This window comes from Phaethon lepturus, unplaced genomic scaffold (assembly GCF_000687285.1).
Source record: "Phaethon lepturus isolate BGI_N335 unplaced genomic scaffold, ASM68728v1 scaffold19612, whole genome shotgun sequence".
In the NCBI taxonomy this organism is placed as follows: Eukaryota; Metazoa; Chordata; class Aves; order Phaethontiformes; family Phaethontidae; genus Phaethon; species Phaethon lepturus.
Window position 1 is genome coordinate 41,275 of NW_010524331.1, and position 15,089 is coordinate 56,363.

At 38.7% G+C, this 15,089-nt stretch overlaps 2 protein-coding genes across 2 annotated transcripts in view; one reads left to right on the forward strand and one right to left on the reverse strand.

The window, feature by feature from the left end:
• ZRANB3 (zinc finger, RAN-binding domain containing 3) overlaps positions 1 to 1,181 on the forward strand; it is a gene marked incomplete at its 5' end in the record, with an annotated part of 29,003 nt that extends 27,822 nt beyond the window's left edge. Inside the window, 2 exons of the mRNA XM_010282421.1 lie at positions 500 to 631; positions 1,083 to 1,181. Of these exons, the coding sequence (XP_010280723.1) occupies positions 500 to 631; positions 1,083 to 1,181 (231 nt within the window). The remainder of the gene's footprint in view (positions 1 to 499; positions 632 to 1,082) is intronic.
• Positions 1,182 to 3,941: 2,760 nt separating this feature from the next.
• Positions 3,942 to 15,089, reverse strand: part of RAB3GAP1 (RAB3 GTPase activating protein subunit 1 (catalytic)) — a gene marked incomplete at its 5' end in the record, with an annotated part of 22,567 nt that continues 11,419 nt past the window's right edge. The window contains 11 exon segments of the mRNA XM_010282422.1: positions 3,942 to 4,287; positions 7,154 to 7,256; positions 8,719 to 8,834; positions 8,950 to 9,053; positions 9,143 to 9,239; positions 9,753 to 9,980; positions 11,607 to 11,744; positions 12,837 to 13,205; positions 13,485 to 13,539; positions 14,548 to 14,720; positions 15,053 to 15,089. The exon segment at positions 15,053 to 15,089 is cut by the window's right edge and continues 26 nt beyond it. Coding sequence (XP_010280724.1) covers positions 4,045 to 4,287; positions 7,154 to 7,256; positions 8,719 to 8,834; positions 8,950 to 9,053; positions 9,143 to 9,239; positions 9,753 to 9,980; positions 11,607 to 11,744; positions 12,837 to 13,205; positions 13,485 to 13,539; positions 14,548 to 14,720; positions 15,053 to 15,089 — 1,663 coding nt within the window.

Below are 15,089 nucleotides of genomic sequence, written 5' to 3' on the forward strand. Positions count from 1 at the left end.
ATTACCTTTTTGAAAGCTGACATGGGGCATTATCACCTAAGGTTTCTCAGTTCTCCTTATTATAGTTCCCACTGTCTTGATCAAAAACGTAAATGAGAAACACCTAGTTAGTCTCTCATTTTTGTGATGGGACTGTAGCTGTTGCATCCTTTTTACTTGTGTATAGTTAATATCAGCACTTGGATGTTGATAAAGTGACATTGAAGATAACTTACTGTCCCAGTCAAGAAAACCGAAGCTTTCATTTTGGTTTTCTGTGATCCACTGCAATGTGCTTCAGCATGCTGCAGGCTAAGGTGAGAATACGCCAACTCAAATTACAGTTGTTTGCTTGTCCAGTGGGAGTAACAAAAAAATGCTAATGCTTACTTTCTTTCTCTTGATGAAAACTGTGAATAGCTACTTCCCTGAATTATCTTCTTGTTCTTACAGTAGAGCATACATACAGTTGAGAAGGAGTACCTAACACTTCCAATGTCATGTCCTTTGTCTACCACAGTTGAATGAAATTATAACAAACCCGACAGAAGGCCAGTTCTGGCAGGTAGACCATATCAAGCCTGTCTATAGTGGAGGAGGACAGTGCTCCCTGGAAAACCTTCAGACTCTGTGTACGGTCTGCCACAGGGAGGTCAGTATGGTACAGCCAGAAATCCTCACCCTCTCGGGGAAATGCTGTGGAACACGCATCAGGGCGGTATTTCTCATTGCAGAAGTATCTGGGGCACAGGGAGCCCGACCCCAGGCTCGGTGGGCCTTGCTCAGCACCACCCTGTGCCATCCTGCACCAGCTCACCCTGGCCAGCGCCTGCCCTCAGGGTGAAACCCGAGTTGTCCCCAGCAGAACAACCCCTGTGCTCCCAGCCTCTCCATCCCTTGCAGTGAAGGTGACTGGTAGTGCTAAACTGTTAGGATAGAACGCTTTCGTAAGGAGTTGGGAAAATGCCACAAGCGTCTGCATTTTATTATGCTGTTTTCTGCAAAAAATTAGACGGAAAGTTAAATGTGTTAATGCTTTCCATCTAGCAGGCTGTTGCCAAGTAACTATACTTACTAAACAGACCTATCTTTTTCTTCTGCAGAGAACTGCAAAACAGGCCAAGGAAAGAAGCCAGATGAAGAGACGTTCTTTAGCGACAAAGTACGGCTGTGATATCACAAAATTTTTCGTGAAGATGTAAAATGCAAAATACATTCGGTTACATTAGAACTCAGAAACCAGTACAGCTACATAGTTTTCCTCATGCACTGATTGGAGAAAAAAAAAAAAAGAAAATCTTTGTAGTTTATCAGGCTATTGGTAGAGGGAAGAAAATACATAATTAAAACCAAGAAATCACTTATTTCACTGATTGTCAGAGGGCCTCAGGTGAGGCCTGATCATGGTTATATTTTTATGACCCTGTGGTTTAAAGCTAAACTTCTCTGTGTACCCTTAATGCAATTTTGAAGCATTACTGTTCTATTACAGTGTAGTTAGAGCTGCAGGAGTTTGAGGAAGTTCTGTTGAAACTTCTGTTAGTTTTACAGGGGTCAGCTGTGTTTGGGACATTATGGAGCAAGAAAATAACTTTATTTAAATTCTTTTCTTTGTCCACATAGCAAAATTACTGGAGAAAATACAGGCTCTGATCTCTATTATGGTAATTTTGTCATAAGTAAGTGAGTTGTTTGTCTCTTACCTGCCTATTACAAACATGTTAACCAACAGCAGCCTTGGGAAGGCTCTGCTCAGCCATGGAAGGCCTATTGCTGTCACGGGGCTTGACTTTAAGACTTTGGCATTTAGATTGCAATAGACATTAATTCTGTTTTTACTTAATACAAGCTGATTTAAAAACTTATTCATGATAAGGAGCAATAAATATTACCAATTATCACATCAAAGGTAGGCTCTGGCAGATGCTACAGGTGCATTCTCCTTTAACAAACAAGATTGTAGAGGTGCTGGTTCTTTTGGACTGTTTATGTTGCTTTCTTTATGGTTATTTTAAATAAATATATTTCTCTCCTTGGTGATTTCTTTTTTTAATGCTTTATCATGAATTTGAATGCTGTAAGGTGGTAGTAGGTAAGTTCATAAAGCACATCTGTATACCACAGCTCTTTTTCTGAAAGTCCATGATGGCAATTTCAAGTACATCTAGCTAAAATAAGCTGAAAAGCTTTCTGAGTTATCCTTGTGTGAAAAATTCTTTGTTTTAAACATTCTTTTTCTGAGTTAAAGATTTAAGAGAAGGTAGTGTTGTGAATGCACCATTTTCTATAGAGCGAAACTATCTGAACTCTTCCAGCAAAGACACAAACCTCTTTAGGCAGCTGCCTGAAAAAAAAGTATTATCTATTTTTTCAGTGGTTTAAAAGACCAAGTAAGAAGTAAGAATAGCCTGATAACTGAGGGTTCTTCACATATATACAGAAGAGGCCACACTTCAATGTAAAATTTCACAAAGACAGCATGAGTAGGAGAAGAGGAACCAGAAGTATCAGGGAGGAAGCTTAAGTTCAAGAGTACTTATTCAGTAATTAGCCTAGTGCAATTTGTTTTACAGAAGCTAGACAGTTAAACAACTTGGTCTTTCTCATCCGTTTTAGCAGACGTATTTGCCTCAGGTAAAACACAAAAAGCCTGGAGAACAAATTCTGCAACAAGATTTTCTCCGAAGAAAACTCACTCACTCTTCTTTATCCTGAAAAATTTATTTCTACTTGAAATAAATACCGCTTTATCTGAGGGAAATGCTCTAGCCCCTGCCAGCCATCCTCTCAAAAGATGGTTTAGGGTGATATCCGGATCCTACTGTTTGAAATGGAACTTAACTTCTTATGCTTCCTGTAGTCACAAACAGTGCTGTCCCTCAGTCCAGTTATGCAAGGATGACATTTAAAAAGTATTTTGCCAAAACCATTGCTGGTAGCCAAAGAAGTCTGAGAGCCAATAATAAGTTCAGATTTATTCAATAATGTTGACAATACTGCACTGTTTTTACATTTCATTTTGTAAAGTAACACTGATGTTTTGCTGGTTCTCCCTAAAACACAGGAAAATCACTGTAAAGCAACACTGGCACCCACAGGTCATGGTGGTTGCATGATATCCAGTGGTCAGTTTACAGCAGGCAATGATAGAGTTGTTTCATCATATCAGTTCAAAGACACAGTATGCATTCTTACATGTTGCATGGTGGTCATGGTGGTTGCATGATATCCAGTGGTCAGTTTACAGCAGGCAATGATAGAGTTGTTTCATCATATCAGTTCAAAGACACAGTATGCATTCAAAGGGTCTCTGTAAATACCAGCAAGCTACTCATAGTGAAACACCTCAGCTTTATATCCATCCCTGCATGCAAGGGCCAAAGTTTCCAAAACCGTCAGTGATCCACTTAAGGCTATCAGGCCTTACTATCAACTTATAGCTCCAAATTTATTTATTTCTATTTGAGAGAAGTGTCTAAGACAAGATCCTGTTAGACAGCTACTACGATGCTAGGAGAGTTTAGCATGAACTAGTGTACTATATACTTTAAATAAAATTATTTTAGAGGTGTTTGCAACTGAGTAATTAACCAAAAAATACTGAGCTCAATATTTATGATTAGCAATAAATACAAGTTACTTAATATTTGCACATCAATTTAAGTAGGCTAATGTCACTGGATAAAGTCTGATTAAGAACTGTAAAGCAGCACATCCTGCATAAATGTCAACATGAAGTATCTGCATACAGCCCATTCATACCCATTATTAAACAAGCTAATAACAAAAAAAAAAAGAAAATACACTCCCTTTGGAGAGAGAGGAGATTGCTAAACTTTCTTCCCCACAGATCTGATTAAACTGCTTGTGGAGCCAATTCCAAACCTCCAAGCTAGAGTTGCTACAGCCATCCTCAGCTCTGTCCTTGGGAACACGATGCTCCGTCTCTACTGAAGGCCCCATTTTCTCCTCACCACAAGCTAGTCAATCTAATGTTAACTTCCCCGAGGGAAAATGAATAGCATTCTACTTGTGAAGACACACAAGATAATGCAGCTGGCTACATCAGAAGAATGTTGTATCTGCTGAAAAGGCACCTGCAAGTCGAAAATCCTCCTTCGTCAGCACGCTGTACATGCGCTGGGGCAACGGTTTGGAGTAGGGGGCGGGGCGGGGGACGGTTGTGCGCAAAATCACCTCACGACCTGTGGGCGGTGGGAAGTCTGAAATGGTGCCCGCGTTGATTCTTCGCTCCTCTGATGAACCCGATCTCCTCAATTCTTCATCAAGTGGAGGCACTGCAGAAACCTTAAGTAAGAGCAGAGGTATAATTACAGGGCAAGCTGTTTCTTAACCTTAGGATTCAGAAGATACTTCATCAGAGGAACAGGAAGATTAGAAATGGTAAACACATCAAAAGGCTTTATGCGTACACAGAGCAAGGCACTAATGGGATGTCAAGAAATAAACTGTGCACAATCAAATGGAAGAACCTTCATGTGGGGATGGTGAAGCTCAGCCTAAGTTCCTGATGTTTTGACAGCGTGAAGCCAGGGTTTTGACCAAACAAAATGCCCTTCTCAAGCAAGGCTCTCTCCTCAGCTCGCTCTGCCTACACAAGGCCAAGCCAGCCTCCTTTTAAAAATAAGGAGCACCACTACTGGAGTCTTGACAAAAAGTCACCTGCCTTTTCAAACTCAAAATACTACTTCAGTATGCGCGTTCCATGGCCAGAGAGGCCTGCCAAAATGACTGTGCAGAGCAAGCAAGTTGCTGCGCAATATCCATCCATGGTCCCTGCCTCAGGGCCAGTAAGCAGCAACACTAACGTCTGAGTAGCAGAAGAAGGGCTGGCATGCTCTAAAAGGCCAGTAAACATTCCCTAATTACATATATGTGTGTGTGTGTAAACACACCCAATACCCTACAGGGTCCTAATTTAAGTGTACACAACTCAAGCCTGGCCATGTCACAGAGGCATGGCAGAACCCACTGGACGACCCTCGTGGCCCCCCTCAGCTGCCCCACTGCACCCCAGCTCCCAACCCTCTCCCCAGGCCCTCCAGCCTGTGCCACAGGAGAAGTCACCAGGGCCGAGTGCTGCTTGTTCCCAACAAGAGCAGTACTAGGAAACCAGCAGAGAGGACATGCCCTGTGCTACACTTCTTCACCCAGTTACCCCAGTTCTTCCCCAAACCTCTCTGTATCTGTCCAAAAAGTTCAGTAGTTTCAGAAAGAACTGGTACCTCAGATTGTGACATTCAGGTACTGCCCATCTCTACCCAACCCCACAAACATCTGGCTGTTCAAAACACAAAACACAGACACTGCAACAGAGAAGAATATAAAAGGCATAGCGACATATTTCAGCATCAGAAAAATGTTAATATTCACTTGATGAAATGTTTTTTGCTTGTTTTGTTTTTGCTTTTGTTTGGTTGTTTTTTTAAGGTTTCTCTTTCTTTTTCACTACCTGTTAGGCTCTAAAAATAGTCTGTGAATGAGGAAAAACCATTCTGGAAACACAAAATTATTTTTATGCTTAATACGTGAACAACAGTACAAACTAAATCAGGCTGCTGTACTGTATCTACCAAAAGGTTCAACTCTATACAGCTAGGGAAGATGAGTGGGAAATGAGGGACAAAGTTGGTTACCTCATCAGAAGATTCAGTCAGCTTGGAAAGGGATGAGAAAAGAACCAGTGATGAAAGATAGAAACAAAGGCAAGTCAGAGGTGACTTACAAGAGGTTAGGAGGAGATTGTAGGTTTAGAGACATCATGCACTCTACTTCCAAGAACATGCATTTGCAATCATAATTTTCCTAAGAAAACTTGAGAATATAACAACACATTTTACGCAACTCGTTAGAGAGGAGTCCAGGTTTGAAAGGTAATGAACAAGGAAGACATTCAACTTCCATTCATCAAATGGCTCTCTACAGAAATAATTCATGGTAGATTAAACACGAGGGAATTTTTGTAGCAAGTTAGCTCCTGTCCCACGAAGAAATCTTAATTAACAGTGACCAGCTACCACTGGGAAGTATCTATAAACTAGATTTAGTCACTGATGTTACAAAAGAAACAAAACCCTAGAAATTTACATACACTTTTATCGAACATGCACTTACAGGGCGCAATCTTAGGCTTTACAGGGAAGTCTGTAAGTAAGGCTGGTTGGCATGTTGAGATTTGCAACCAGATTTTCCCTAGAAACTAGAAGGATAAAAAATGTTCTGAGTTTCATTTCTCAGAATAACAGTAGTCTGTTTTCAGAATGGTCCTTTTTATGCCAAGTTGCAAAGTACAAATTATTATAAAAGCATCCATACCTTTAAAGTCTTTTAATACTCAATCACAACATTTTTACAGCAATGATTTCCAAACAGGATTTCAGGCTCTAAGATGTCTGCAATGCTATGGTACCTTGTTATTACTACTGTAGTTAAGTTTGATAACTTGACGCTATGAATGGGTGTAATTCTGACAGAAAATGAAGGCTGACTGCAGTCCAAGAGGTTTGGAAATCAATACTTTAAGTCTAATTATTACAAAGACTGCTTAAAAGAAAAAGGGAATATTTGTACGAATATAGCCTGGGGAAGGGTTTCCATAAAACAGCTGCAACACTGGCAATAAGTAAACTGAATGTAGCCTTGTACTGGGAAAGAAAGGAAACCCTTCCTAAGCACGCTAGTTTCCACAGGAGAAATCGCAAGTATTCCAAGTATAAGCCTCAATCTAAAAAAGCTACACCTTCTAAAATATTTAATATTATGATGTGTTTCTCTACATTCCTATGTGAAACAATCACCACACTCAATTGTTCTTGCTGTGATGTTGCATATATTGTGTAACTGGAATAAAGCAGCAATTTGTGCCATAATAGCATCACTGATGTTACCATTTGAAGTAAATCAAACATTAATGACACCTCTATCTACCCAGCTGGCTTGAATTGTTTAACATCCCAAGTCACTTACTCTTCTTTCGTCTTGCACAGTTCTGTTACTGCCAAAATCATGTTGACCATCACAAAAAACCCCTCAAGCACATTTATGACAATACATGCATATATGCAGACAAAATAAACTGGCATCATATGGACAAGTTGTTGTCTCATATTGCTTAAATTAGGTGTCTGCAAAGTAATCAAGAGCCATCTCTTACCCTCTGAGCATTCACGAACAGCTTGTGAATAATGCTACCAGCAGGTCCTCTTCCTGCACCAATAACTGACACTTCTGGCTGCTCCAGGAGACAGTTTACGAATCTGGTGGTACAAAGTATTGAAAAGGAAAAAGGAATGTTTAATTCTCAGCTGTATCCCATTTGCTAATCTAAACCCAGAATTGCTTCCTATGCAGCTCTCCACCTAGCATCACAGAGTGAGAACTGGCAGACGCTTTCAAGAGTTGTCTGTTCTAAAACTTTAAGGAAAACCCCTGACATTTCTCAGGATCCCACTCAAACACTACCATCACCTTCTCATCCCTTTACTCCTTTCCCTCTACCCTAAAGACTAAACCCCTCTTAGCCTTCAGTTGTTCCCTCCTACTTGTTGCTCACTCTTTCACACCATTACAAGTGGCTCTTCTTTCCCAGGTAATGTAGGTCAAAACGAAGCTAAACACAGCAGCTTCCCACATAAGGTCAGGAAAGGCAGAATTATATCACTGTTTGTGCTGCAACTCAGCAGCAGGGCTAATTAACACCTAGGCTGCAGTTCAGCCTCTGAAAGGACTACTTCTCTCAATTAACTATAAACAGAACCCAGACTCTTCATGTAGGTGCATAAATTCAACATGAAAAGCCTTCATGGCATCAGCCACACAGAAGTAGTAACAGCATGGCAATTTTTTTGAGCACAAAGGTATTGTTTTGGTCAGACGTCACTCCTCTCAACTCCCAACACATACTACAAAAATGTCATCTCTCCCTCTCAGCACAGCAGCAAGAAGGTTTTTTTTTTTTAATGTTACATGTTAGTAATCTCAAGAAATAAATAAATAATCTGACAGTAGGTAGTGAAGCAATGAAACATGACGTGTCGCTTTTCATTCCTATGGTTCCTCAGTAATATGTTTCAAAATTGTAAGGAGACTAGAATAAGAAAATGTAACGTTGGGGGGGGTAGTTCCTTCCATATTAGTTATCAAAAATACTGAACTCCTAGTCCTTCTAATTTTCACAGAATCACAGAATCGTTAAGGTTGGAGAAAACCTTTAAGATCACCAAGTCCAACCATGAACCCAACACCAAACCATGTCCTGAAGCGCCACATCTACACGTTTTTTGAACACTTCCAGTGATGGTGGAAGTGTTTTTACCTCTTTTGTAACAAAGAGGTACCCCTTTGTAATGCCTCTTTACCTTTTTGTAACAAATTTTACTTCTACTGTAACAAAGTTCATCAAATGTACCTTTTACGTACATGAAAAAATAAATTAAATTTCCAGTACTGTCAAAGAGAACAACAAATTCCATTAAAATAATCTGTATCATGTATTTTCAAAGAGATGGTTACTTAGAGGAGCATTTAGGGTGCCCACACGTAACATCTCTAGGTAGCCTAGGGACAGGGACACCTCATGTTTATAGCTACTAAAAATGATTCCCTAGTACTTCTGCATTATCACCATTTCCATCTGTCCTAAATTTTGACACTACAAAAAAAGGGCATTAGAGGAAAAACAAAACACAGGGCAGGGAGGAGGGGAAGATCATCAGTCACCTTTGTAGATCTTCTTTCTCCTCCTCATTTTCACATTTCTCTACCCCAAATTTTGCTTTCAGAGACCTGGCCCTGGCGATGATAGCTTCCACACTCATAATCTGAGCAATGATTTCCTGCAGGAGTTTAATAAAAATGAAAATGAAAAAGATGTTCTTTTAGCACTCCCACGAACAGTGTAAAAGTCTATTAAGTTTTATTAGTTTTTTTAGGCCAGTATAAAAGCCTTACTTCCAACTTCTTGTCCTCTGGATTGGGGAATCGTAGAACTTTACTGGAATGGGATATTATCTGCTTAATAATCTTCTTAACTGAAGATATATCTTCTAGTGCTTCTATTCAGAGGAAAAGAAATTAGGAAGTTTTAATTCCTGCATCAGTGTTCACCCTAAACTATCTTAATAATTTCTTAAACATTATTTACCTTCCTCCTTTACCTTGAGTACAGCTGCATGGATGATGCAAGGCAAGAGATGCCTTGCAAGGTCAGCTGGTTTCTGAACTGCAAGGTAATGAAGTACCTATAACATAAGAAAATTTAATATATTAGTGATCAAACTACATCCCAAAGACAAGGTTAACTACAAAAGATGAGCACCTACATTGAAAAATTCACAAGGGAGCACTGTTGTAAGACAAGACTCAACAGGTAGTTTTACATGAATCCTCAGTGATTGCTTACAGTTCCAACAAGTTAGAATGAAACTGAAAACAATTATGTTTTAGGAACACTTTATTTTCCTAACACATACATACAGATACAAATGTGTTTTATTTACTAATAATTCAAAGTAGTACCTAAGTAATACAGCTTGCGAAGTTACATTCCACATGCTAATTATTTTAGATACTTCAAACACACCGTTGTACAGCGGCAAGAATTTCTGATTAACACTAAGCTATGTACAAAGCAGTTTAATGACTCCAAGAACATAGCGCAACGGCATGTTAATGTTTAAGTCTTGCAGGAGGAAGAAGAAAGGGCTGCTATAAACATTACAGATCAGACTATCTCTAGCCACAGAGCTTTTTACCTTCTCTGCCTCTCTAGTGTCATCGAAAAGTCTCTTCTGCCTCCGGGCTGGGACTGGTTTTGCTGTCTCCCAGGCCTCTACCCACATGTTGCTAGGAATCTTCATTCGGGCACTCAGCTCGCCCTTAATTACTATATTCCCCTTTTCATCAACCACTTCCTCTTCAATGTAATCCCGAGGGGAGTACCACCTCACAAAATCCTCCAGACAACAGCCAGGATTAGCTGCCTGGAATTAAGAAGAGAGAAAATTTGTGCCCGAAAAATCCTATAAAAACATGATAACCTGGGTAGGAAGGCACTATGGTTTAGTGGTTAGAGCATAGGCTAGGAGCCTATTCCTCTGGGAATTCTGTTTATAAACTATAGTCACCAAACTGAACACTAGGAAAGAGATCTAGGAGGGTGAAGGAATAAAGCATAAACCAAGGCAATGGCAAGGGGTAAAACCCACACCATCGACAAAGAAACCTTCTTATCACCCAAAACAGTACATTCATCAGTTATTTCAGACAAGCTCAAAATTATAATGTTAAGTCAAGCTTCTATCTGGTACCTAATACATGCAATAAATATGAATTTTCACAATTTTTTTTATGTATAAGCTTATACCATTAAAGACTTAGACAAAAAACAGCCCAAGCCTAAAAGAATCACTGGGCTGCGCTTTCAGAACTGACTTTCCATCTTTTAAGACTCCAGGAATAAAATTCACCTTTTCTTCCTCCTTTAAAAAAGAACCTAAAAAAAAAAATCTCCCTCAAACAAAAAAAACCTTAAGTTTTCATATATGCAATGTCAACACAAATAAATACATCCAAAGGTCTAGAACATAAAAGAAAAGGCAGCTTTCTATTTGATGTACCTATCAACAGTGCACTTCCGCTTCAAATTATGGTTCTATATTCTTTGAGATTTTAAGATTACTTGCACATAGAAATAAAACTGCTACATATATCTAATATGACATGAGTCACTGCTAATAAACTGATATTGATACGTTATAAATACTCTTACTCTACAGTACATCTGTATCCTTTTACTACAAAGTACATTGCAATAACTGAAAAAAATACATATAGGTATTTCACGATGACAGGTTCTCCAATTTTAGAGTTTTGAGATCCTTTGATGACAGCAGTATATGTGCTCTTAGCTCCCTCTGCAGAGCTCAGAAAAGAAATGGAACAAATTACCCAAAACCACAGCTAGTCCAGTCCCAATTTGGTGAACAGCTGTATAGGCCTTCTAAATAGTGATAACTTATCCTTCCTACTAAAGAACAAAACATTTTCAAATATACATAAAAATTATGTCCACCTCCCCAAAGTCCAAATACAGAATTGTGAATAGATTAATTGATTTTATTTTTTTGCACCACCTTTACATTTTATCCATTTGGGGTCTGATTAAAGCTGTATTTTACAAAGCTAGACACAGTGGAAAGTACACGTAAGAGAAACTCCACGTGCAACCTACAAGGTGGTGGGAAGGAGAGACATGTAATTTTGATTCAGGACTTCAATGCTCAGTTTTCTGCTGACATCATTTTGTATGGGCTTGTCCGAGTTTAATTCCCAATTTATCAACTGTATGTTTCGGGTTTTTTTCTCCTCCCACAGATAGTGTGCAAATTTACTGGCATGTTACAGCATAATAGACTAGATAGTCATAGACTTTTGAAATGTTCAAGAGTTTTATCAATAGGTTTTTATTTTCAACTTTACACTATTTCAAAACTTTTGTGGCAGAAAAAAATCTCATCAGAAAAATGTTCAAAATTGTTCAACACAAGCAAGAGGGATAGTTTAATTAAGAAGAAAGCAGTCTCACAGAATTCTTCAAGTAGTCCTACCTTAAAAGACTCCATATCTGAGAGCAAGCAGGCACTCTGCATACGTGCCCGAAGATGAGCACCTTCTGCTGATGTTCCTAGTTTTGCCAATACCTCAGACTGTTCTTCCAGCAAATCTTCCGTCATGGGTGCTGGTTCCTGTAATGTAGAAGATGACAAGTTTACAAATAGCCTCTCCAAGAATTAGCCCTTGTTAAAGATGGATTGGAAAGCTCCCTGTCACCAAAAGTTCAATCTACTTTATTTGTACTCAAAGGAAATAAACATAAATTTCTAGTGCTTAAACTGTTTAGCCTAAAGCTGTGCATCTGAAGACACTAATAAAAAGAAATTAAAGAGAAAACAACCTGAGAATGAAGTAACAATATAAGGATATATTGTTAAAATGCCAAAACCCAAATGAAGTTCAGGAAGTGTTTGACTGATACTATTTTGTTGAAATGGATGAAAATCCCCTAAACCAATGTGGAATTTTTGCTGTTGATACTGTCAGCACATAATCAATTGACAACATTTTGCCAGACTACACTCTGCTCATACCTTTTTTACCCACACAAAGCAACAACTGTTAAAACTAATTTCTCTCAAGTGAATGAAATATACTGTGCTCTTCATGCATGGATGATTTCAAACTACTTCCTCTGACAACAGTGCTTCCTATTTCATCCCTAGTCACTCTACAAGAAAATCTGTGTCAGATAACATTTCTATTTGTTTGATGATGAACCTGCTTTAGATAATGGTACCAAAAACTGATGACTATGGCATTTTAAATGCAAGTTGTGAATTGGGGGGGGCAGGGAACAACAACAACAAAATCCACATAGCAGCAAGTAGTCAGTCAGCTAGAAATCTTCATGGTGGAAGGACCACCACAAAGTTCCTACTTTACAGGAAACAAGGTAGGGGATGGCTCAAGGGCTGGAAATGAGAGAAACCCAAATATAAGGTAGACAAGACAGCTTAATTCTTGCTTAAAAAAAGTTGGTTTGAGTTAAATTTGGTAAGGAGACCCACTCTCAAATAAAACAACAAGCATGTCAGAGTTCAGTTTAACAGTCTCATCAAGTTTTAAAAATGGAAAACAAGGTCTTAGGCCAAACGCACGTAGTAATTTTAACAACAGATAAGGCTATAACCTGCAAACTATATAAAATTTCACAGTCCTAGGTATGAGCCTTATAGCATAAGAGTGGTATTGCACATCCGGCTCAGCTCTTGCTACCTAACCTGTGTTATTGGAATGTAGAGAGGCTCTCCTGGATGCAGCAGCGTCAGCTTTCCGTGTGGATGCAGACGACCTTCTGGTTTTAAGTTCAGAGGCTCTTTGTTGCCTTCTTTTGCTCCTCCTTTCTTTCCATTTTCCTGCCCATTTCCTTTAAGTTCTTCTGTGTCACTTAAACATTCAAAAAATTCCTCTTCACTGTCACTCCATGATTCCCAAGACTTGCCAAATTCTTTTTCCTTATCAGGGTTATCTCCAGAGAGTTCTGCTCCTTTGCCAGTATCACCAGAAGTACCACCAGGTGAACGATCAGACATGCTCCCCCTTTTCCCCTCATCTCTTGCTTTCTTTCTTTCAATGCAACAATTTAGCATCTAACGAGTTAAAGGGAAAAAAAAAATGTTTAGCAATTACTTCTCTTATGGAACCAATGCCACAGAAAAACTTGGAGAGTCACCAAAAATCTCTTACAATTCTAAGATAATGATTCCTTTGATCTTGTTGCTATAACAAAGATTTTCCCAAGAAATGAAGTCCAGACCCAGTAACACAAGCATAAGCAAAGCTACAACAACAATATATTTAGCTAATACTTGCTGTAATTTTGACAGTTTCCTTATGAGAAAAATCATTCTTAAATTTGGGATATTTACCTGAAGTTTCTGATGCAGTAAACAGCATCTCAGATCTGGAGGGCCATTAGCTAATCTAACAAAAGGTAGAAGTGTAACCATTATCAATTATAAAGTTGAATCTTTCATACACATGTGGTCTTAAATCATAAGAAATCCAAAAGAGAGACAAATACCTACATTGAACCCCACCCCCGCCATTTCAACTATGCAGTTCTCCTGTGGTCTCAGAAGACAAGATAGCAACTGAACAAGCCCAGAAGTTAAACTACATGTATTCCCTAGAAGTTCTTTCTGAAGCTCAGAGATCATTCACACCAGTATGAGACACACACACCCTGGATTTCCTGGTTAGTTTTCCATTTGGATGTTAAAAGGGTAACTGCTTTCAAACAAAACTTAAGCACCTTTGACTTTATTTTTAAAACTGCAATAGTAAAGTAGAGTGATCTCTATATATTGCAAGCTCCATTTTATTTGCTAGGGTAACCCCTTGACAGCACAAACTGGCAAATAAATGTCCAGTCCAAAAAAAGGATGTATTTTGCTCTACGTTGACATCCTATCTTGACAACCCTTCATTTGGTCTGCAACAAGCTCTGCTGCAGCAGCCATAACCTGGAAGGGCTGGAATACTTGAGACAGCTTTAGCTACCTGAAAAGGTTACTACACCAGCAGAGACTTGGAACAGCTCCCTTAGAAAAGTGGCAAAACTACACCACAAAGCAAAGAGGTTTCTAACTATATCAGCTCTTTCATTTTCATCTAATGATAAACTGGAAGCCAAGCATTTGCATAAGCTTTTTTTGTGTGTCCCTCATTTACACAGTGGAGTGCTCTTTAATTGGAGCTTACTCCAGGCATCTTGAAGTTTTTAAAGGAGGGCAGAGATGTTTTTCCCTATTCCCTATCCTTTCTTGCTTTAAGGAATTAGGGTTATCAAAATAGAGAACACTATTTGTAATTTAGAAAAACCTGGTATGTTTCAAAGCCATAATAAACTCTGTTCCTGAAATAAAGAACACTTTCTATGACAAAGCAACAAATAATAATAATAATAATAATAATTTTTTAAAATCTTACCCTGGAATAAGGTAGTTGTTCTCCCATCTGTAGCGCATTTCTAACACAAATTCTTGCCAAAGATGCGCCACTCCTTTTACTCCTCCATGGTAGAAGTTTATCATACAAAGACATAAAGCTAGTTTGTACGTCAGACTGTCAGAAGGAGCAGATTTAAACTGACTGAAGAGATTCTACATAAGAGATAAAAGAAAGTAGGAAATACAGGAACAATGGCATTTTTTCCAAAACCGTATGATTTCTTTCTTGTTTGTCAATACAAGTGGCTAACTAGCATTTTAAGCCTGTAAGTACAAGCTACCAAAAATGACAGTCTTTGGAAGGAAAAAAAAAGAAATCAGAAGGAAAAAAAAAAATTTTAAATCACTATTTCTACCCAGAGATTCCACAAAGGTAAGTTCCTCTTTCAAAAAATTATCTATTACAAGACATAGGGCAATGTCTGTATGAAAACACACTCAAAATTGCTTTCTCTCTCTCATAAATGCCAGTCACTAAAACTTACATAATCTTCACTCTCTGGTGGAGGATTGTTTCCTGCT